General features: G+C 40.6%; 3 protein-coding genes across 3 annotated transcripts in view; 1 reads left to right on the forward strand and 2 right to left on the reverse strand.

The window, feature by feature from the left end:
- The window catches only part of LOC134099815 (tubulin-specific chaperone cofactor E-like protein), a 28,805-nt gene extending 27,761 nt beyond the window's left edge, over positions 1–1,044 (reverse strand). The window contains exon 1 of the mRNA XM_062552829.1: positions 972–1,044. The gene's annotated coding sequence lies outside the window, so the exon portion shown is untranslated. The remainder of the gene's footprint in view (positions 1–971) is intronic.
- On the forward strand, positions 472–16,741 carry vmp1 (vacuole membrane protein 1). The gene is made up of 12 exons (XM_062552836.1): positions 472–556; positions 1,437–1,541; positions 1,824–1,956; positions 2,058–2,148; positions 2,617–2,727; positions 8,169–8,333; positions 8,867–8,998; positions 10,711–10,791; positions 10,997–11,113; positions 11,947–12,008; positions 15,364–15,466; positions 15,871–16,741. Exons 2-12 carry the CDS (start codon positions 1,463–1,465, stop codon positions 16,012–16,014), a joined length of 1,218 nt encoding a protein of 405 aa, XP_062408820.1. The 5' UTR covers positions 472–556; positions 1,437–1,462; the 3' UTR covers positions 16,015–16,741.
- An 879-nt stretch (positions 16,742–17,620) lies between these two features.
- tubd1 (tubulin, delta 1) lies at positions 17,621–21,663 on the reverse strand. The gene is made up of 8 exons (XM_062552494.1): positions 21,342–21,663; positions 21,018–21,165; positions 20,690–20,906; positions 20,001–20,229; positions 19,729–19,893; positions 19,486–19,620; positions 18,883–19,066; positions 17,621–17,963 (listed from the first exon to the last, which is right to left on the reverse strand). Exons 1-8 carry the CDS (start codon positions 21,490–21,492, stop codon positions 17,861–17,863), a joined length of 1,332 nt encoding a protein of 443 aa, XP_062408478.1. The 5' UTR covers positions 21,493–21,663; the 3' UTR covers positions 17,621–17,860.
- Positions 21,664–21,745: the final 82 nt, after the last annotated feature.

Consider the following 21,745-nt stretch of genomic DNA (forward strand, 5'->3'; position numbering starts at 1 on the left):
CTATGTTTATGTATTGATATTCATTTATGCTTGTAGGCTATTTGTTGGAATAGCATAGTTCAGTACTTTGATGGACATAAATAAATTAGCCTAACGACCCTTATGCGCTAACATTCTACACACTTATTATTCTTTATTCATTATTCAGGGGAACTTGACTGAGCTTTAAGCTCTTTTCAAGCAATACCCTGATATACAACAATAATTAAATAAGAGGGGACAAAGAAAAAAAAAAAAGTAGGCCTAGGCCTAACAATGAACAAAAAGACAGGTAGCCTAACACCAAAAAGGTATAGCCGAAGTAAAAAAAAAAAAAAAAAGAGTTGTTAACATGTCGCTCTATTACATTATTCATTTACATATCTATTTTATTGCTTGGTCGTTTGGTTAATTTTCAAACTAACTTTGAACTTCTTCAATCAGACAGAAACCATAGATATTCTGTACCTAGGTTCTGAACTGCATGAATGAGTTGTGGTCAGTTTCCGGTCACGTGATCCGGTGTTGTAGCGTGTTTTAGCTGCGTTAGTTAACTGGGTGTCGCCGAGGAAATAAGGTATGACTGTGCATTCAGGCCACATACAAACTGTTGTTGTCGGACAGTCAGGTTTATGTCATCTTTCATATGTATATATTATGGAAACATATCGTAACACCGACACTTGTTCTTTAAATTCCATCACGCGTTCACCTTACCAGCCCTGGTCATCCACCGGCTACTTAGCGTTAACATTAGCCTAGCAACTAGCTACCAAGTCTGTAGATAATTGGACATTTGTTAGACAGGTTTTCTGACCTTAAAGTTAACGTTATGCTTTGTATATCATATAATTTGAGTTACCGGTATAAAAATATCAAAAAGAGTAGTATATTACGCTAAAATGTCTAACTAGCTAGCAGATCAGGTAATTCAATTCATTGCTAACATGACGTTTTACGGTAAGGTACACACTGACAAACATGCAACTAACCGGTACCAGAAGCGGGGTTCTTCGGATTTGCTCGCACTCTTATGTGGTTGTTGGTCCCTAACGACAGGTCAACATAACATGACAAGTCCTCACATTACTCCTTGTAAACCATATGAATATATTTTACCCTGCATCTAAGTTAGCTAGGTAGCGTTAACAGGCAACATTTGATGAAGAATTATCACTGTGTTCTTTGAACTACCTCATATTCGTTGGCAAGATGGATCGTATATCTGTTATTTTATTGACACATTGGCCACGTAGTCTGAGTATCTTATCTGTCTATCGAACTCTCTGGGTTAAAAGTCCGAGGTAACAGCTGCAGGCCTCCCTTATTAATAGACGAGCACCATCCATTGCGGTGGGCTAAATGAGGTGACCTTGTGGACCATGAGTCTAGTACCCTGGAATGTCCATTGCTGTTAAAGGTGCTTTCTCTGAAGTTATTATAAAACGTGTTTGCAGGTCTGTACCCTAACCAAATCAATGAGATGGCTGAAAATGGAGTAGACGGTGAAGGAGCACAGCAACGGGCTGGAGCCAGAGAGAGGCAAAATGGAAATGTCACAGGTTGGCAGAATACTCTTTGAATGATAATTGTCCAGGTAGATGACCAATTAATGAAACATCTGAGGATGACATTTTTAATTTAATCATCAACTCAGTTGACAGGAGTAAGTAAACACTACACAGTATTTCAGTCATTTTGTTGGTGCAATTCTTGCCATTGAGTTGCAGAACTGATTTAATAGGTTTTCTCCTCCTTTATCTTTGTAATATAAGCATGACATTGTATGTCTGTCTACCTTACATGATTCTTGATCTGTAAAGTGTCCTTCTTTTCTGTACCAGATTCCTCCCTTCGGGAGAGAAGACAGCAGGACAGAGAAGAGCGTATGTCATTAGTCCTGTGGAGGAGACCAGTCCAAACCCTACAGTATTCATTTCTAGAAACTCTTATCACCTTGAAAGAGTGGACACTGAAGTGAGTAGTGAGTGATTGAAAAGGCTTTCGCTTACTTTTTCAGCACCCTCAATGTGCCCTCAATGCTGTTAACTCACTTTTGTCTCTTGTCCCATCTACAGATTATGGAATCGAAGAGGCATAGTGTTTTTACTCTTGGTACTACTATCTATTCTGTCAATGGCCTACTCTTCAGAAGGAGCTCATCAGACGGTAGGGATGGTTATCTATTGCAAATGATCAGTTTCTTTCTGTTAATGTGTAATATGACTAACTACAATGTTTTCTGATGCCTGTTTAAATTTTACAGAACCACTCAACTAGTTGGCATGTTGTTTCCAAGTTGTTTGTGGCTAAAATAATATCCTCAAATCTGCAGTGTTTTAAGTATTTTAAGTTTTAGCACATTATCTACTGATGCCACATACCAGCACATTAATCGTTAAATTCAGGTCTTGGCCCGGTTTCCCAGGCATGGATAAAGCCTAATCCTTGACTAAAATGTTATTTGTAATGGAGATCTTCATTGAAGCTTTAGTCTGGGACCAGGCTCGATTGATGTGTGCAAAACTGCCCCTTTTCATCTATATAAGCCTGGGGTGAAAAAGAAACCATTATCACTCTTGCGTGAGGCTGCATTGCTTCATTTATTTATTGTGATGTCCTGTTTGTTTGTTAAAGTATATACAGTATATGGAGAAGAAATTCCTGTGGTGTGCCTACTGGGTAGGCTTGGGTATCCTGTCTTCAGTAGGCCTTGGAACAGGGCTGCACACCTTCTTGCTCTACTTGGTAAGGACATCTGTATCATCATTATTGCATCCTTTGTGGAACTGTATATATCATTTGGAGTGTAGTTTGAAGAGATATCTGCATGTAATGCATAATTTGAAGAATTAGGTATTCCCCAGTTGTTTTGCAGTCTAAATAAAGAGTGTACAGATTTTGAATTCTGAAAGAATTCTTCACCAAATGCACAGTCCACGAGCTTGTCATGTTGTTTCCTTATACCACATATTTTTTCACCTTCCTCCAGATTAAGTTTAGGTTCAAGTATTTGGCTGATGGTTTTATCTTGAGCATCCCATTAAAAAAAAGATACATATTAGAATAAGAGCAAAAGTAATGATTTTAAAAAAATAATGATTGTAGATTACACTAAAATATTATTGTTTACAAGAATATTTATCATAACAGTATATACATACATGCTCTAAAATAAATGTAAGCACACTCTAGAAATTAATTAACAGCAAATATACTTGCCTGAAAAAATAAGCGATTAAAATAAAATAAAAGTGGTTATTAATTCTTGAGGCATGTAACTATCCTGAGAAAGAAGCCATGCGGTGAGATGTTCATGTTTCAGTTGTCTTCATCAAAGACTGTGTCAATAAGGGTGGTTCCAGAGAGAACTCTACACACTACTCTATTCTCTACTATAAGCAAGATATACAGTGTAATTTACAAATCTTAAAAGTGTAAAAATACAAATCTTTCAGTGTATTCCTGAACAGTGTGTTTAAATGATATAAAACTGCTGATCAACAATTAGTTGATAAACTGGTTTCCATGGTTTTAATTCTTGCGTGTGGTTGGTGATGTCAATCGTATTTTTTTTTAAATCGGGTCACACTGTTCACCAACATCCTTTTGACGCAAACAAAACTGGAAAGACAGGAAAAAATGTTTCATTGTGGCCAAGTCATAAGGCACATTTTTGTGATTGAGAAAAAGTTTCCTGCGGTGTGGTTGTGTCCTCAGTAATGTGACAGACAGGGAAGCGAAAGTGTCCACTTAAACTGGATCTTCCTGATCTCTGCTTAGTGTGACCATCTTACTGCCTGGCAGACTGCTGTCTTCAGTAATTAACTACTAATAAGATTTTGACTGGTTATTTTATGAAGGATTATTCTATGAAGTACAGCTTAAGCAAATGGGTGATCATAGGAAGTGCTATGTCTATGTTCAGTTTTCACTACGCTCTGCTCTGAGGAGCTGTGAGGAGTTTGGACAACCCAGTAAGGAATAGAAGTAGGTTGCCCACAGCAAAATACCCATAAGGGAAAGAAGAGATTCAAGACAACGATGGCAGTGTGAACTATTTGTATTTGTTTACTTTGAAGAATGGAAAGTTCTACATCGAAAACTCTTCTATATCTTCCCAATGAAAAGTCGCTAACAACGGTTATTCCAATCAAAGATTCGAACGCGCTTGAAAGCATCCGATCAGAATAGGACGGGCCCCATTTCAGTCGGAATAGTTCAATCGGAATGACAAAAACTGTCCATGTAAACGTGGCTAGTGTGTCTAGATGAGTGTTGTATGCATGTGTGTGTTGCTGTGATGACTACTTTGTTGGTCAACAAGCACCGAGTTGAACCCTGATGGTTGATTAGAGGAGGAGGTAAACAGTCCAAACCTCCCCATTCTGAATCTTGTGAACAGGCCTGTCCGAACACGTTGGCAGAGGGGCTGGTAGGGCCATGTTGTAGTCCGCACATGAGATGACGGGTGCTTGAGTAAGGAGTTGTGTTGTGCAGTCTGACAGGAAGGGCCTATTCTATCTCTGATGTAGCACAGCCTTTCATGATTGAAACAAATGAGATATGGTTAGTGAGGGTTGGCTTGTACCCCTGATCTCACTGCACATGATGTGAGGGAACATGGCGACTCATCTTAGTGACTTCATGTAGAATCATCAATTCTGTTGTTCATGCGACTCGTTTCGGAGGGGGGGTGATGTGTGGGTGTGAGTTTTATTTTGTTGCTCACATGATGAACCCCCCATGCGCTCATCCCACCTCGCTAACAGCAGTGGTCTCGCAGGACAGAAATACATCTGACCAGAAGGCAGTGCTGAGCCATCACTGAGCGTCTCTCTCACACAGAGGGACCTGCTGTGGCACTTTACGTGGCGCTTCCAAACCTGAGCTCTGGAAATATTGTACGTAGACTCAGCAGTGACCTTTTCAGAGTGGGCTGCTGGTAAACTCATCTAGTTTGTTGTGGCCTGGTCTTCAAAAACAATTAGTTTGTTTGATGTGAAGTATTTATATAATGTGGTGCTGTGTCTACTCATAAGAGGAGTGTGTTAGTAGAGGGGTTCCTGATGTGACAAAGACCTTCCTAACTGACTTTATTCAGAAATGGTTCACAGCTGTAATCAGGGTACAGAATACCCGGTGTATAGTCACCCTGGCAGATTTATGAAGTATTACTAGAGTACAAAGACTCCCCTTCTCATTTCATATGAAATAAAAAAATGTGGTCTACCATAGTGTCTGCAATTGTGTTGATCTTTGGGGAGGGTTCAATTTCCTGTAAAATTAGATCATAATCTCCATTGGTTGAACCACCACTTCTGTGCATGCAGTTTGTTACTTACAGAAGGTAACATACAGTATATGTAGCATGCGTGGCTTGTAACTCACTTTTAGCAGATGGAGTCTCCTTTAACCCTGTAGTTATTTTCTGTGATCTAGGAAATCCACCACGTGGAAGAACTGGCTCTTTCCTCTATATTTTTGTCTTTCGTGACACTGCATTTACTGTAAGCACACTTCCTTCTCTGGAGACCTGACTGTGCTGACCAAGACTTTCAGTGTTTCTACAGTATATGTAGCATGCGTGGCTTGTAACTCACTTTTAGCAGATGGAGTCTCCTTTAACCCTGTAGTTATTTTCTGTGATCTAGGAAATCCACCACGTGGAAGAACTGGCTCTTTCCTCTATATTTTTGTCTTTCGTGACACTGCATTTACTGTAAGCACACTTCCTTCTCTGGAGACCTGACTGTGCTGACCAAGACTTTCAGTGTTTCGGTGCCTCAGTCCAGGCACACTGCACAGTTAAGGGATGGCCTTGTATGCCTGTTGTGGAGTAATTTTAAGTTGTAATGTGAGGAATGTTTTGACTGTTAGCCCCCAGCATTCTTTCACTCTGAGATTTTTCTCAGATTTTTGTCAAGGATTTCTGAAGGAATGCCTTTTTTCAATTCATAATATAAGCCGACAGTTTGGTCTTGCCCATTTTTAGCCTTCCAGGGGTTTTCCACTTCTAGAGTTGCATTATACTTTGACCTTTTACGAAGAAACAGCCTGTGTCTCAATCCCATGGTGTTAGCCAGCTTCAGTATGTGGTACCTCCCAAGTATTTTGAAAATCTTTGTCTTTTTTAAGACTGCTCAGTTACTCACTGAGCAAGGAGAAAGGAGTTAACAGCTCTGTTCCAAGTAACTAAAGGAAGTGTACAGCTTGATCAGATAAAGCGGTGTATTATCAGATAAAGCACTGTCCAATTATTCACTCATCACTATGCCATATATTGAAACATCACGTACTGTATGACGCTAAAACTAACAGCAGATTTTGGACACTACATTCCAACTGATGTCAATAGCTTAGAGAGTACCTGGCTGAACTGCCTAACTTCAGTAAAAAGAGCAAAATACCTTTACAAGGTAATGGAAATTCATACTTCACTAAGCGGCAGTGGATATGGGTCATGTTAAAGAGTTTCATTTGCATCTCATCACTCACTCGGATTTTGTTGATTCCTTCCACTTCACATTCACATTAGTTATGCTAGCCTAAGAAGTAAAAAATCAAAAATACACACTGTTAAAAAATGTAGGGACATTTGCTTGTTTTTCCTGCATGAAGCAGATGGAGAATGTTTTGATGAAGACAGAGTTTGAAGGGTTCAATTATTGCTTTCATTAAAAGTCACTATTTTGAGCCTTGTAAATGACCACATGTTGTATTCATTTAGCTAGTATTCAATATTTCCTATTCAAACTCATGGGATTCATGTTTTCATGGAAAACAAGTAATTTGAAGTGTCTGAAAACTTTTGAATGGTACAAGCAAATTAGTGAATGGATCTTCTGGGCACCTTGCAATGAACTGTATACTAGTGAAGGAGTTTGTGGTGCACGTGGGTATTGTATAGTGCACTGTAGAAAACTACATTACTATAACAACATGGCTGTTCCCCTCAAGAGTGTACTGTTGAGTGAACAGAGCTTATTTATTGGGCATCAGATTGTTTTCTCTCCAAAAAATGATGACTGATACAGACTGTTGTATCCATGGCTGCAAAGTCCAGCTGCAAACATAAAATGTTCTTGTTTGAAAGAGAGGGTCTAGACAGAGGCACCCTTTGAATGTGCCTCCCTCAAAGGTGAGGTTATGCCTTTGCAGGAGGCTTTTTGTGGGAGGTTCAGGAACTATGTGTGCCCTGAGCAGTTAGTGGTCTTCAGGGTCACACGTGAAATCCCCACCACATACCATCAAAATGGTGTCAGCCTGGCAGAATGTGGCGCAGTGCAAGAGCACACACACACACACACACACACACACACACACACACACACACACACACACACACACACACACACACACACGTGCACGCACACACACACTTTTGTTTTTAATTAACTGCTGGAGACAAACTGAATGGAGGAGTTCCCTTTGAAAATACATTTGAATGTGAGCCACAGCATACACAGAGTCTCTGATTGCTGCATACCTACACGCAAGTTATAATCTGAAAATAAAATGGATGGAAATCATGGCAAATAGGTGTCATGGAGCCACATACACACAATCAGATGTCTTTCAGGGTTGAGATGCCTTTTACTGCTATGTGATGTCAATAAGACCTAAAGTAATTTTGTGTATTGGATGGATGAGGGAAAACCTCCTACGTCCAGATACATTATTTATAGAGTATATGTACAGTGTGTGTGTGTGTGTGTGTGTGTGTGTGTGTATATATAGTAGGGACCATTTTAGTTATCCCAAACCTTGCAGTCACTGAGGGGGTCATTTTTCCCACACTTATGCTTTGGTAATGCTAAACCTTTTCCAGATGGTGATGTCTCAGATAGACATTTCATCATCTGGAAAAATTTCCCTGAGGCTTACAACATAGAGGACTTGTGTGAAGGCATTAAAAAATCTGACGAGCACCTCCCCATAGTTGAACTCCCCTGCATACTTTTGGCTGACACATTAGTTGACTGATGATGTTGCTGCCTTCTTTCCCTTTTCCATGCAAACAGAGGCTTCCGTGGGCTTGTCCGCTTATGATGACAGAGCAGTGGAATCCTTTAAGTCATCGCTCATTTTGTGTTGAAAGATTCCCTCTTGCCAGTCCGTTTCTTTCTTTTTTTTGTGGTCATTCATGTGTATTCACCAACACGTTTCCTTTTGTTATATGTCCTCAGGGTCCGCATATAGCCTCGGTCACCCTGGCTGCATATGAGTGTGGCTCAGTCAACTTCCCTGAGCCACCGTACCCCGACCAGATCGTGTGCCCATCAGGGGCAGCACAGGGCGCCATCACGCTCTGGACCATCATGTCCAAGGTCCGCTTGGAGGCCTGTATGTGGGTGAGTCAGCCCAAGCCGGAACACCACTACATGCGCGCGCGTGCACACACACACACACACACACACACACACACACACACACACACACACACACACACACACACACACACACACACACACACACACACACACACACACACACACACACACACACACACACACACACACACACACACACACACACACACACACACACACACACTCCACCAAACTATGGCCCTCATTAGTAGCCCCAATAGTCCACGTCAAGAGTGCTTAGGTGAAAGATTAAAGGAGAAATTCGGCGAGTTTTCATATAGATCTCCAGGTCACCGAGCACTATCGGTGTGGAAACTCGCATGGATTTCTCCTTTAAGAAATGCACTCTCCGCCTGCTCTCGTGGTGTCTACGTTCAACAAAGTACAAAAGAATAACACAATTTAGAATACTCGCTGAAACATTTACACAATGTTTTTGCTCATAGATTAACACATGGCAATGAATTCACAGTGTTTTTTGGTGTGTGTGTGTGTGTGTGTGTATGTGAATTCAGGGGGCTGGTACAGCCATCGGGGAACTCCCCCCGTACTTCATGGCCCGGGCAGCACGAATGTCCGGAGCTGAGCCTGATGATGAAGACTACGAGGAATTTGAGGAGATGCTGGGGCAGGCTGAGACGGCCCAGGTGAGCCTACTCCCACTGCCCTGCTCTGCTCTGCTCTCACACGCCCCACATGACAGACAGGCCTCTCTTTCTCTCTCTCTCTCTTTCCCTGCCTCTCTCTCTTTTAACGGCTGCGGGTGCTGAATCAGAGCTGTCGACTTCTGGACTGAACCCAGGCAGAATAATGAAGTGGTGAAACATCTGAGGTTTTCCCACTGCAAGAGGGGAGGCCGATACCGTACTGTAGTCTCAGTCGAGAGAACAAAGAGCAGGGGCAGCTGCCCAGCACACTGATGCATCACATCAAAGGCTGAACGCTATCATGGAATGTCTCTGAGCAAAGACAGCAGAGAGACAATAGGTGGGATGGAGTCGAGAGTTTATTGGTGTCTGCAAAGAGCAGTTAGACATGTCCCAGTGGGAAAGGTAGATGAGCTTTTAAACAGAAGGCCGTGGGAACTTGATGTCATCCCCCTGAAGATGACACAAAAAGCAGTAAGCATAAAAAACACTATCCTAAGGTTCTTCCCTTCTCATCGGCCATGTCCTGCCACTGAAGCTCCTCCGTGCTGTGGTTGGTCCAGACTGATCACATGACTTCCCCACAGAGCCCCTCCCCAGACTTCCAGTAAACCCGTTTAAACAGATGGTGACTCAGAGTGCAAAGCTTCCCTTTAATCATAGCCTGTTAGCGGAGACTGGACCCTTGAGGTGCTCTCCTCTTTCTCCGTGAGTGCTTCAGATTGTCAGCTGCTAAACATGAGCCCATACGGACAGTCTGTCCCTCACACAACCCCTTAGTCAGCGTGGGGGGGCCCTTTGTCTCTCCATGGGATTTAGATTAGTCTTGTTTGAGGTGCTGTCAGTTGGTTTCCACAAAAGCCCCATTGATTTGACCCCACCCCTCCTGCTGCATGTCTCATGGCCCCCCTATAGAGGTCTTGATCATAGCCGCCCCAGTAACTACAGGATGTATAGCTGTAAACGGAGATGCATTCCGGCCATAGTGCACCGAGTCCTGATCAGTAGTGCCAGAGTTCATGGTCTTAATGAGAGAGCCATGTGACTGAAGTGGCGGAGGCCATTTTGAACGGCAGGACTGCCACTTATTCCACACTGAAATTATCTCACTTTAGAGATGCTGGTCGAGGCCTTTTTTTAGTCTGCAAGTGGTACCTAGTCATCTTGGCATATTTGGTTTAAATAGCGTTTTTCACCGATGCATGTAGTTTGAAAACCTGCACATAATTTCAAGGCTTTTGTTTAAACTAGAAATAAAAAAAAGCTATAAATAAAAACAAATACAGCATTTTACAGCTGTGTGTTCTTGTTTTAAATCCAAGGGTGTATGACTGCATAATGCCTTTGCTTCTTGTACCACTCAATTCTTTTTAACCATAATTTCTTGTCATTCTAGTCTTGTCTTCCAAAGTTGCTAAATGAGAGAAATTATGGATCATTTAGCATCATTTGTTGAGATACTGTTTCCCCTTCAATGTATATGTGCACATTTATAAATAATGTAAAAAATTCAAATACAGTAATTGTGTTTACAGAGATTTTATTGTTGTGATCATGCATCTATATTCATTTATATATTTTTCTACTTTTGTACTTTTGTTAAGTTGCCTTAATGAAGCAGTTCAAAATGCCATGTGTATATTTACGTATTTATGTATTCATTCAACTGCTTTACAGATTAAATTGCCTTGCTTTGTCTGTCATCTTTTTAGGACTTTGTAACAAGAGCAAAACTAGCTGTACAGAACATGGTCCAAAGAGTGGGCTTCTTTGGCATTCTTGGTTGTGCATCTGTAAGTACATGATCCTTATTAAGCATGACTGCTTATTCCATTGATAGGGTTAGCATAATGTGCTCATGAGAATGCAGTGTTGTCCTTCTGATATATGTGTGTGTGTGAGTGTGTGTGTGTGTATAGGTGATAATGAATCAAGTAAATCTACTTGAGAGCTTTGAATGTATTATAAACCTGCATCTCACTTGTGTCCTTTTGGTAGATTCCCAACCCCCTGTTTGATCTTGCTGGAATCACATGCGGCCATTTTCTGGTACCCTTCTGGACCTTCTTTGGAGCAACTCTCATAGGGAAAGCAATTATCAAGATGCACATCCAGGTAAGGGTATATCTGGCGCGTTCCGTTTTCAAAAATTGATGCAACAGAAGTTCATTTAAGATGTACATTTTCTGTGGTAGATTTGGTGTCCGTTTTACGAAATGGTTGTAGTGTGTTCGTGATGTTCTAAAATGTTAAGTGGAATTCCCCGCTTTCATTTAGAAACCCATTAGATGTATTAGATTATTTATAGGAACAGTGTTGGTGGCTGGTTAATGATGTCCGTGGTTTTCAGATTATCTTTTGTACCCCTGTTTAGGGGAAGTCTGCCTGCTGGTGGTCTTGTTAATGTCAGGATGTGAGAGAAAAGAAAACGATTGTCTTTAAACAAATTCCACATAACAAAAACGTTATCCATGCCCTTTGTTTAAAGACTCGCCATACAAATGAGATGGAATGTATTTGGACTGAGCACTTCAAACCAGGGTCTCCCGTGATGGGGGGTATATTTTGCTTTGCTTGTTGAGCCCACACCAGTGGCTGACTAATCACTCTCCAGACTGTGAAAAAGCAACTCTAACCATCAAAGCAGTCCACACACACACACACACACACACACACACAGTGTGACCCTGCGGCAGGCCGCCATCTCACAGGCTTCCGCTGTTCTCTCAGAGGCCTGTGTGTGTATGAGCGCGCGTGTGTGTGTGCCCCCAGGCCTCTTGTGTCATTTCCTCTCCTTGGCTGGCAGGCTTGTCTCGTGCAGGATGTTGCCCCCTCCAGCCATGCTTGTCTCAAACTTACATTGTCTGGCTCTATCAGAATAATCATGATCACTGTTGAATCACTGTCTGAGGCCCTGTGTTCACATCTCATCTTTTTTTCTCCCACAGAAACTGTTTGTTATCATAACCTTCAGCAAGCACATAGTGGAGCAGATGGTGTCACTTTTGGGGTGAGTAATCACGGTTCTCACAAGGGGGACATTTTTGTTGGTAGGAACATCATAGTTTTTGCATATGACAGCCAAATATATCAACTAAATTGATCAGAAATTACAGAATGGGTTTACCCCAGGTAATCTTATTGTAATTATGGTTAAACTTGAGCTCTGGAGTTCGTTATGCATATCAGTCATTCTCTGGGATGCCTGGATGGAAATTATAGCATTATACCACATCAAGTGAGAACAGTCATTCAATTTCACATCATCCATAATCATTATTTGGCATGAATTTTTGCCAACACCAGCTCTGAAGCAGAAAATCCATTCAGTGTTTGAGTGTATGAGAAGATAAATCACCGAAGTGTGTGAGAGGCAGTGACTAGAGTTCAGATCATCCGCTGGAAACTGACCACTAGTTACTCAGCACTCGAGTGTTGGTCCCCTTCAGTGGGAATGACGTCGGCATCGATGCTTTGGTCATTTTAATCTTGTGTATTTATTGGCATGGTCATTTTATGAACCCTAAAATATTTACACTAAAATGTTAAATAAATCACATTTATTAAATAGATGAGGGAGCCTGGGTCATTCCATATGTGAGAAATTAGGACATCTAAATGTGTGTGATTGATTTTGTAATTTAGTAGTATGCTAACTATACTGGTGGTAGTTGGTGTATTTGTGAAATGATGCGTCACACCTCATTTGTAGAGAAACCATACCATAGCCTGTTTATATAATCTGTATTATTTATGTATTTACCAGGTATTAAAATATCCAGATAGTACCACAGGTTAATTTCCCTAATCTAAACTGGAATAAGACGGTTTTGTCTTGCACTAAGATAGATAGATAGATAGATAGATAGATGGATAGATAGATAGATAGATAGATAGATAGATAGATAGATAGATAGATAGATAGATAGATAGATAGATAGATAGATAGATAGATAGATCCATAGATACTGTAGATAAATACTTTATTGATCCCCAAGGGGGAATTCAAGATGCATGTCTATTGTCTATTGGTACAATAGACAAACTTTACTTTCAGAAGAATGCTGTGGAGTTTACACATGCTTAGGCGATTTATTTAGTCAGTTAAAAGTAAATCGAAGAATGGTAGAGAAATCCTTTGTCAATTTATGTTTACTTATTTAGAGGTTTCCTCTATTTGAATTCTGTAATGGAAATAATAATTTAAAAAAACCCATACATAATGATTATATATATATATATATATTTTAGAATTTAGTATACTCGACAGAAAGGATTTTGATTTGGTGACATAAAACTGGGTGTGTCTCACAACCGTAGACGTTAGGACATTGCAACACACACAAAACCTTTTCCCGCATGACTCACTTTTTTCAACAGTTTGATAATTTTTTACAATTTAGTAGTCAAAAATATATTTGTTCCACAATGACTAAAATAATGTGCCGTTAAATTCTACCTGAAAGCTCATGCCTGGACAAAAGAAGGAGTGAAGAGTGAAGCCTGCTCTGAGTGAAGCCTGTTCCTACCCTTATGGACAAAAGAAGGCTCATAGTTAGAATATCCAAAGCTAATTAGTTGAATAGAAATGAGTGAAAAGGTTGAAATTGAACAATTGCACTTTCACAAAATATAATGCCATTGATACTGGGACACTGATAGCATGTTAGATGATGGTAGAAAATGAGAGCAGGAATCTCTTTGTGTGACGAAAGATGATTCATTTTGCTGCCTTATTTCTGTTGCTAACTAAGACGTTGGTTCATACCTCACGCGCTGTGGTGACTGGGATGGAGCAACATGCCGTGGGTAGATGGCATCACTACCTGGGACCTAGTAGTCACTGCATCAACCGAGTTACTTATAATAAATAAATACATTAAGAACACATGTTTTACAAATGATGGCTATTTTTTCAGACCTTTTAGTGGGAGATGTGGAATCCGTAGAATTAACTACAGTAGGTATACAGTTTGACTGAAGCTGTTTATGGGATACCTCAACAATAAGTCACAGATGTATTGAGCTCAAACATTCAAACAACCTAATCACTGAAGTGTGCATAGACTTGAGACGGATGGAGTAGCAACAAATTCAGGTGGTATGTCAGACTTAATTTCTGATTAAATTGAACAGTCTGATTATGATGGTGTGAAATTATTTTGTTTGGACTGACTTAAATATGCTACTTTAGTCTTCCATGTACCCACGCATTAGTTTAGAAAAGGCAACATGTCAGACTCAAATATGCTTTTCTCAGTTACGTCATGGTTGTGAGGAGATGGTGTTCTAGTTGGATACATGACGGAAACGCGTAGTATCAGATAGACAGGCAAATGAGTCAGATGCCGTTTGAGTTACAGATATTGAAACCACGTTGACCGCTTAGTTTTCATTTAATGCGAACCTGAGACACAAGCGAGAATGTTTACTCATGTTGCGCTGTTGAAGTCAAATAGGGACCTTCAATGGCTTTTTCCTTTAAATTGCACCCTACTTGTAAGCGTCTTCAACCATCAATTTCAGTAAATGGAAAAATCACTGGATAATTTGATCCTGTTTGGTGCTTTTGCTTTTTGTGGGGATCTTTTCATATTAATGTTATATGTGTGTGGAACAGAGCAAGTGTCCCTGAGTTAATAATGTAATCTTTGTAGAGGTCCACGATTCAGACAGTATCTGTTGAGAGTGGTATGACACAGTGGTGCAATGATAAGCATTCTGGACAGTGCTGCTGAGTCAGTGGCCTGATTCTGATGACGGCAAGTGGCTGACTGAGTCATCTGTTGCCAAGAAGTGCCTTATTTTGCTGCATTATTAAAATTGAATATGTCGATGAATGAACGCACTGCTCAAATGCAGTATGGTTACAGATAGGTTTTTACATCACTGGATGCCATTGCACATTTTGAGGCATTTTGATAGTGTTACTTATTTTGAAAATGAAAGGGTGACTTGTTGGGTTACTTTTGAGTTATTGTCTGAATTTGAGGCTAGTGTGTCAATGTCATCTTTTTTATCTTTTGTTTGAAATTGGTTCCTAATATGGGCTGTGTTGGTATTGGATGGTCACGCCTGCCCTCATCTGGGTGGTGCCTGGCTCTTCCTATAAGGCAGCGATGACACAAGAACGACTCACTTCCCCATTAATTGGCTGAAACCAGTCGTCACAGGAACCTCTGAGTTATAAGTGAGGGCTTCTTAGAGCTCAGTCAGCAGTGGCCTCGGCACACCAGTAAGAGTGAGACCGGGGAAGAGGACACTCTTGGATCCCAGAGATGCTCTGGATCTTGTATTCACCCTCTGTTGCTCCTGGGGTTCGGCTTGGGTAAGTGGTGATTCACATCCTTTTCCCCTCTCCACAGGAGTATTCCAGGGTTCGGTCCATCCCTTCAGAAGCCTTTCCAGGAGTATCTGGAGGCCCAGAGACTCAAGCTGCACCATCGGGCTGGAGAGGGCACTCCTGCGGTAAGTTCGGGCCTGTCTTTTGTCTGGCAGGAAAGTGATCGTGGACAAAGAGAGCTGAGAAGCTTGTGGTTGTCTTTGTTAAGATTCCCTTGTCTAGGCTTTCAGCTTTAGCATATTAGTTAAGAATGAGCGAGTTTTGGTTTTCATTAAGTTTCACTTCTTGAGCAATGCTGTTGGAGTAGAACAAGGAGTAGAAAAAGGCCAAGGCTGAACATGGAGAAGCTCCTGAACTAAAACTGAAGAGCTGTCTTTCTTGCAAGTTTGGCTTTGCAGTCAGGCCAGGCCATATGTTGGGAATTCTCTGATTAGTCTCTAAGCACAGTATTATAGGCCGTTCTTTGTGAGCCAAGTCCTTGGGAGATTTTTGAATACTGAGAGCTGTTCCTGCTTCCTTGTCTACACAGGGAGAGAACTGGCTGTCCTGGGTGTTTGAGAAAGTCGTCCTCATCATGGTCTGCTACTTCATCATCTCAATCGTTAACTCTATGGCACAAAGCTATGCTAAACGCATCCAGCAGAAGAAGTACTGTGAGGAGAAAACTAAATGATAGACTCATACTCACGTCCTGCTATCATCAGGAAGCTTAAAAAATAATACTAAAAAAAAAAAAAGACAAACGTTTTTGTAAGAAGCTAAAACCGGCAAAGGAGGGCCTACTCCATGTGTGCTTATTTTTCTGACATTGGGTCCCTTAAGTTTCTGCAGCCGTTTCTTCAGTCTGTCAGGTGAGTGGGTGATTGTATGATTTACACATTAAATGTTCTACTCATTATCGTCTTATCAGGACCTTGCAGACTAGCATAGGCAGCAGTTTACGAAAGGTGTTGCCTTATGCCTTATGCAACGATGGGGATGATGCTTCTATTGAAGTGAAAACCGATCTTAATCACTAGATTGATTTTATTTAATTTCTGTGCATAACTGTGTGAAAGGTTAGATGTTGGTTCTATGTGTATGGGAATGACGTAATGCGGAATGATGGGTTGTTCTTGGGTTATTTTCTTTGTTATATTGTCATTGTTTATGATTGTTCATCAAAGATAGCAATATTAAATCCGGTCAACGTGGTATTTTACCATTTTTGCACATTGTGTAAATAGTTATCATTTTTTGACACAATTGACATGCATTTTGATGTCTGAACAGAAGTAAAATCTTAACGCATAAGAAAGTACCCATAGTGACTATACCTAATAAATATCTTATATGGCCATTTTAATATGTACAGTTAAAACTTAACATGTTACCAGATTCTATAAAACTGCCTCAATCTGTCTTGTTTCACTGTCTGGAATTATTGTTTCTAATAAAGATTATTTGTAGAAATACAGTTGAACTGGAACTATTAATGTAAGGTGTAGTCTTTGCAATAGAAATAAAATGTGTGTAAAAGCAAACCTAGACATAATTGATCAGTGGGAAGATTCAATATCCCTGTTTTCCATGGAACTTTTCATGATGTTCATAGTAGAATTTAGAGGTAAGTATTGCAAGTGATTTGTATGCTTGGTTATGTACAGTATGTAAAAGAAAATGTATACAAAGTAATGTCATATAATGTATAATGTGCTAATCAGTTATATGTGTTTTGATAGTTTGGTAGCAAGGTTTAAAATCATATTGAAGTTCTTTGTTTGAATCTCTACAGACTTCTTTGTTTGCCATCCCATTCAGTCAGATAGCTTATCAGACTGGTGTTGGCTGTGCTATGATGTCAACAACGATCTGTAAGCTGTCTGAAGTTTCGGGTTTGATCATCAGCCTAAACATGTATCTAGTTCCTTGTGGCATATCAATATTAGAAAATGTAGTAATGGCTATTCATGTCTAATGCTATTTAACCAAGATTTTCTTATTCAGATTAATCTTTGCAATGGTAATTACTACTTTGCATACCACTGAGTACCTCTATCTCTGGATACCACACATGATGCAGTGGACAGTTGTCGCATATAATACCAATAAAGATGTTGAAATATCAATGTGGAATTGTCGTTTTAAAAGATTATTCAGATGCCGACATCTGCCTTAAATGTGCACAACTCAGTGAGATCTTGTCCAGTCCTTATGTGAATTTGTTTTTTCCCCTCCAGTTGATGTATAGGGCTTAAATAGGCTTTTCCTACCTGAAAATACATGATCTTTATATGATAAAATATAAAACATAGATTTTTATTTGTTTAGACAAACGTGGCAAAACGTACATTGAGGTATAAGTTAATCACACATTTAAAAAAAACTCATTCCATAGGCTTGCACATCAAACAAATGACACACATCTCATTATACTCTTAAACCAAAGTAGTCTTCAAAGTTGTTCTGTGATGTAGACGGAGACGATAGATAACATACAGTCTGACTGCCAATTTCCCCAAACCTGCTGGGTGTGTTTCTCAGAGCTGTGAGTAGCTGGAGATGACCTGCTCCAAAACGGTGAAACTGTCTAGGAAGTCCTCCTCTGCGATACCAAATTTCATGTACTGGTGGATGTAGGCTCTATTTGACAAAAGACATAGCTCAGATTGTCCCAATATCTTGCATGTCAGTAGGATATAAATAAATGAACATCAAAAGAATGCAGCTTTGTTATTGTCAATAGCCCCAAACAGGTGCCCCTCTAGTTTTAGAATAAGATGTTACACCTCTGTTCTTGCAGTACTTTACTTTGCATCTCCTCCCAATAATCATTACAAATGCCATCTATAGTTGCCTTGGTGCCTCTAAAAAGTGAAATGGTTTCTCTGGATGTTTATACGTCTATGAAAAAGATAACCAGAACAAAGCCTAAACTCAATATTTATCATTTTACATTCCATTTACAAAGATAATTCAGAAACAACTGAATTGCTGAGCTGATTTCATAAGAATTGGAAAGCCTCTTTGGCCTGTTGAGAACATCTCACAACAGCAATTTCTACCCACGGCTTTCATCCACTGCACGACCTGCTCTTGTGCTCTACTCCAACAACCCACGCATACCTGGACAAATACACCCCCGACTCTCACACAGTGCCTACATGGTTGTGTAATCTATTATATGATTGGTCAGATCTCTCCCACTGGCCCTAAAATAAGATTCCAAAGGGAATTATGAGAATTGTGTTTCTCACTCATACACACACACACACACACACACACACTAAATCCCACTGAAGGTCTACATGCAAGAAAGTGGATGAGTCTGGAAATGGAGACCAAAACTGAGGACTTACTGTAGTGAAATGTGAAATACAGGCAATACACTAGAGTTCATTACAGAAATGCACCACTTAGCAGAAACAGAAATACATTTTAGTTAAATTTAACAGAAACATTCCAATTTCATGTAAAACTAGCTAGCATGAATGAAAAAAAGTTAAATGACATTTTCATGTTGCATGCCTTGGAGAACAGTACAAACCAATGGAAACCTCACCTGGAAGCAAACATGTTCCATGCCTTCCCCACCATGTTGTTCAAGGGTCCTAGTAAAGACTGGCTATTGCTGACTAGTGTTGCTGACTTTTCATAACCATTGAAGGGAACAGCAGAACTCCAAGAGCTGAAGGCACTTTCAACTGGCAGCCAGGGTACATAAAGTGCTGGATCTTTAAAACCACCTGGTGCCCATCAGAACGAAAGCGGTTTGGTTAGACACAAAAGGCACATTTTATTAATTAGATTTTTGTTTCTTTCTTATAGCAGTAAGCGCTAACTACCAGAAAGTCATAACAGGTGACTACGAACAATGACACACTGGTGAAATCTTTGTAGCTACCATGCCAGTTGTCTGGGTGGTCAGTGGGAGCAACAGATATGTCTACCCATCCTTATGCAAACTGATTGTTGAAGATGATACCACAGCACAGGCCCCTACAGAAGCTGAATGTGACTGATCATCAACTTCTGGGTCTAGCAAGTTTAGTCTTTTTATTTTGACCTACACATTCACCCAACATTTTATGGCTATGCCTTTACCCAGATTATGCATTCAAAGCAAAGCTGATGAAGCTATAGCCCATTGTTGACTGCAACCCACCTATTTCAGCACTTGCCACATCTTTTCCTCGTAATATTAGGAGGTTTGCCAAAGATCTGTTGAAGCCCAGCTCCCTAGTGGGCCTTCCTCTGTCAGACCTGCTCACAGATGGTGCTCTCACGGTCCAGTCAATACCTGAAAGACAAAGTCCGGGTTTAATGAATTGTCCTCTAGTTGCTTGCGGCAGTCCTGGTTCAGCAGGTCATTATGCTACGTGGATCCAAACAAAGAGCGACCTCTCACCTTCTTCCATCCTGGCATTAGCAATAAGCATCTGGCGCAGATGTTTGAGCAGGCCAGGCCAGTTGAACACACTGTAAGCCAGTGATGTACTAGACATTTGGGGGATGTTTTGGAGGGTCAACAATTTGTATTCTGGATGATTCACCAGTGAACTCATGAATTCACCTGAAAGCCCAGAAAAAGAAAGCAGTATGTAGTTAACATACTACAGATGGCACAGGTCAATTCATATATTATGATGAAATGTTTGTAAATATAGCAAGGCCACTAACCAAAGGGATCCCTATTGTAATGTGAGGAGCTGGCAGTGTATACAGGTTGCAGCACACTGCCCAGATGGTGGGTGATGACTTTGTTAACATCGCTGAAGGAAATGTGTTTGATATTCATGAGCTGAGCACAGATTTTATGCACTGTGTCATTTTCATGCACCAAAACAGCATCAGAGAACTGGTACAGATGAGACAGTGTGAGGACTGAGTTGTAGTTTTGGACTATCACCTAAACAAAGAGAAAAGAGAACAGAAAAAGACAAATATTAGTTTAACTCCTCTGACACATAACAGTGTATGTTAGGAGTGTAGTGGTAAAATAAGAGGTGGGTAAACTATTAATTCTGTGATCACAGTAATGTTGACTATGCCATTTTTTAAAAATGCATTTATAGCATGTTTGATGATGTGGAGGTTATTGTCCAGTGTTTATAACAATATCAGTGCTATTAAATGCTTCCTAGAGTGTTGATAAGTGTACATATTGCAAAACAGCATGTGTGTGTGTTAAAACGTTGAAATTGGTGAATAAACTCTTTTGAGGTGGATAAACTATTTGTGAAATTTTAGAGGTGGATAAACTGCGTTTAGCCTACAGCCCTGAGTGTAAGGATCACCAGTACTTAATTTATTTCAATCCACGGCAAGACTGCTGCTTTACAAATGTATATCTTACAAGACAACATTACCTCTCCAGTGTTATAAGGCCAAGTGACATGATTGAGAATGGAGGTATGGGGGTACATGTCCCGTAGGCACTGGGTGATGTAGGTTCCCATGCCGGACCCTGTGCCTCCTGCCAAGCTCATCATGGTGAGGATGCCCGACAGGCGGTCGCACTGCTCCACTTCTTTGCGCACAAGATCCTGGATAACTTCTTTATGTTTTGGCCCATGCACAGAAAACCTACAAGGCAAGGCCTACAATCTCAGGTAGGTCTACTGTTGACAGTCACATATGTAAAACTGTATTCAAGTGTTCAGGGAGAGGCTCATCTCTATCTTAACCACCACTCACCCATTTGCCCAGTTGTTTCCAGAGCCCTGTTTCTGACAGAAGTGTGCATGGTCTCCATATCTCCACTTTCCAGATTTGGCTGCTTTAGCAATGGTCTGAGAAATCACTTTAGGCTCCATGTCGATAAGTATCGCACGAGCCGTGAGGTCTAGAGGTAAGACAAAATATGGTTCAGTCGAATGTACATTTTCACCCTCATTGTTGGCTTAATGGATGACAGCTTTGCATGTGAATTTGTGAGGAGAATCAACTGACAGTTCATTTGTCAACATTAGACATGGATAACTGAGCCTCTGAGCTTGCGTAGTTTTAACAGTTCGGTACCTTGTGAGGGCCCCTCCCTGAAGAACCGCTCATGACCGCAATCCTTGTACAGTTTATCTTTGCCATTGTTGGAATCGTTGCAAAGGACACTGAAGAACTCCTGGCCAACTTGATTTCCACACTGTCCCAACTGCACCGTCACCACAGACATGACCGTTTAGGTGGGTCAACGGCTGACATAAGTAAACAAACAACTGTCAAGCAACCTGCCATGTGAGAAATTAACGACTGAAAGACATTCCTATATAAACGTTGTGAAAAGCATATTTTTCCTCGCTTAATCTCTGTTTTGTTATGTTACTGAATTCGAACACCCGCCGTCAACAAAATGTTACCGGTCACGTGATGCGTAATTGCCAAATAACATTTCTTCCGGGTCACGATCTTTTTTCTCCTTTTTTTAG

The sequence above is a fragment of the Sardina pilchardus genome, chromosome 13 (assembly GCF_963854185.1).
Source record: "Sardina pilchardus chromosome 13, fSarPil1.1, whole genome shotgun sequence".
Classification (NCBI taxonomy): domain Eukaryota; kingdom Metazoa; phylum Chordata; class Actinopteri; order Clupeiformes; family Clupeidae; genus Sardina; species Sardina pilchardus.

Coding starts and splice junctions, on each gene's coding strand:
- vmp1 (XM_062552836.1), top strand. CDS start 1,463: ATGGCTGAAAATGGAGTAGACGGTGAAGGAGCACAGCAACGGGCTGGA. Junction 1,957..2,057: donor TTGAAAGAGTGGACACTGAA/GTGAGTAGTGAG, acceptor TCCCATCTACAG/ATTATGGAATCGAAGAGGCA. Junction 10,792..10,996: donor GCATTCTTGGTTGTGCATCT/GTAAGTACATGA, acceptor TCCTTTTGGTAG/ATTCCCAACCCCCTGTTTGA.
- tubd1 (XM_062552494.1), bottom strand. CDS start 21,492: ATGTCTGTGGTGACGGTGCAGTTGGGACAGTGTGGAAATCAAGTTGGC. Junction 20,230..20,689: donor GGCCTTATAACACTGGAGAG/GTAATGTTGTCT, acceptor CTCTTTGTTTAG/GTGATAGTCCAAAACTACAA. Junction 19,621..19,728: donor TAATGCCAGGATGGAAGAAG/GTGAGAGGTCGC, acceptor TTTGTCTTTCAG/GTATTGACTGGACCGTGAGA.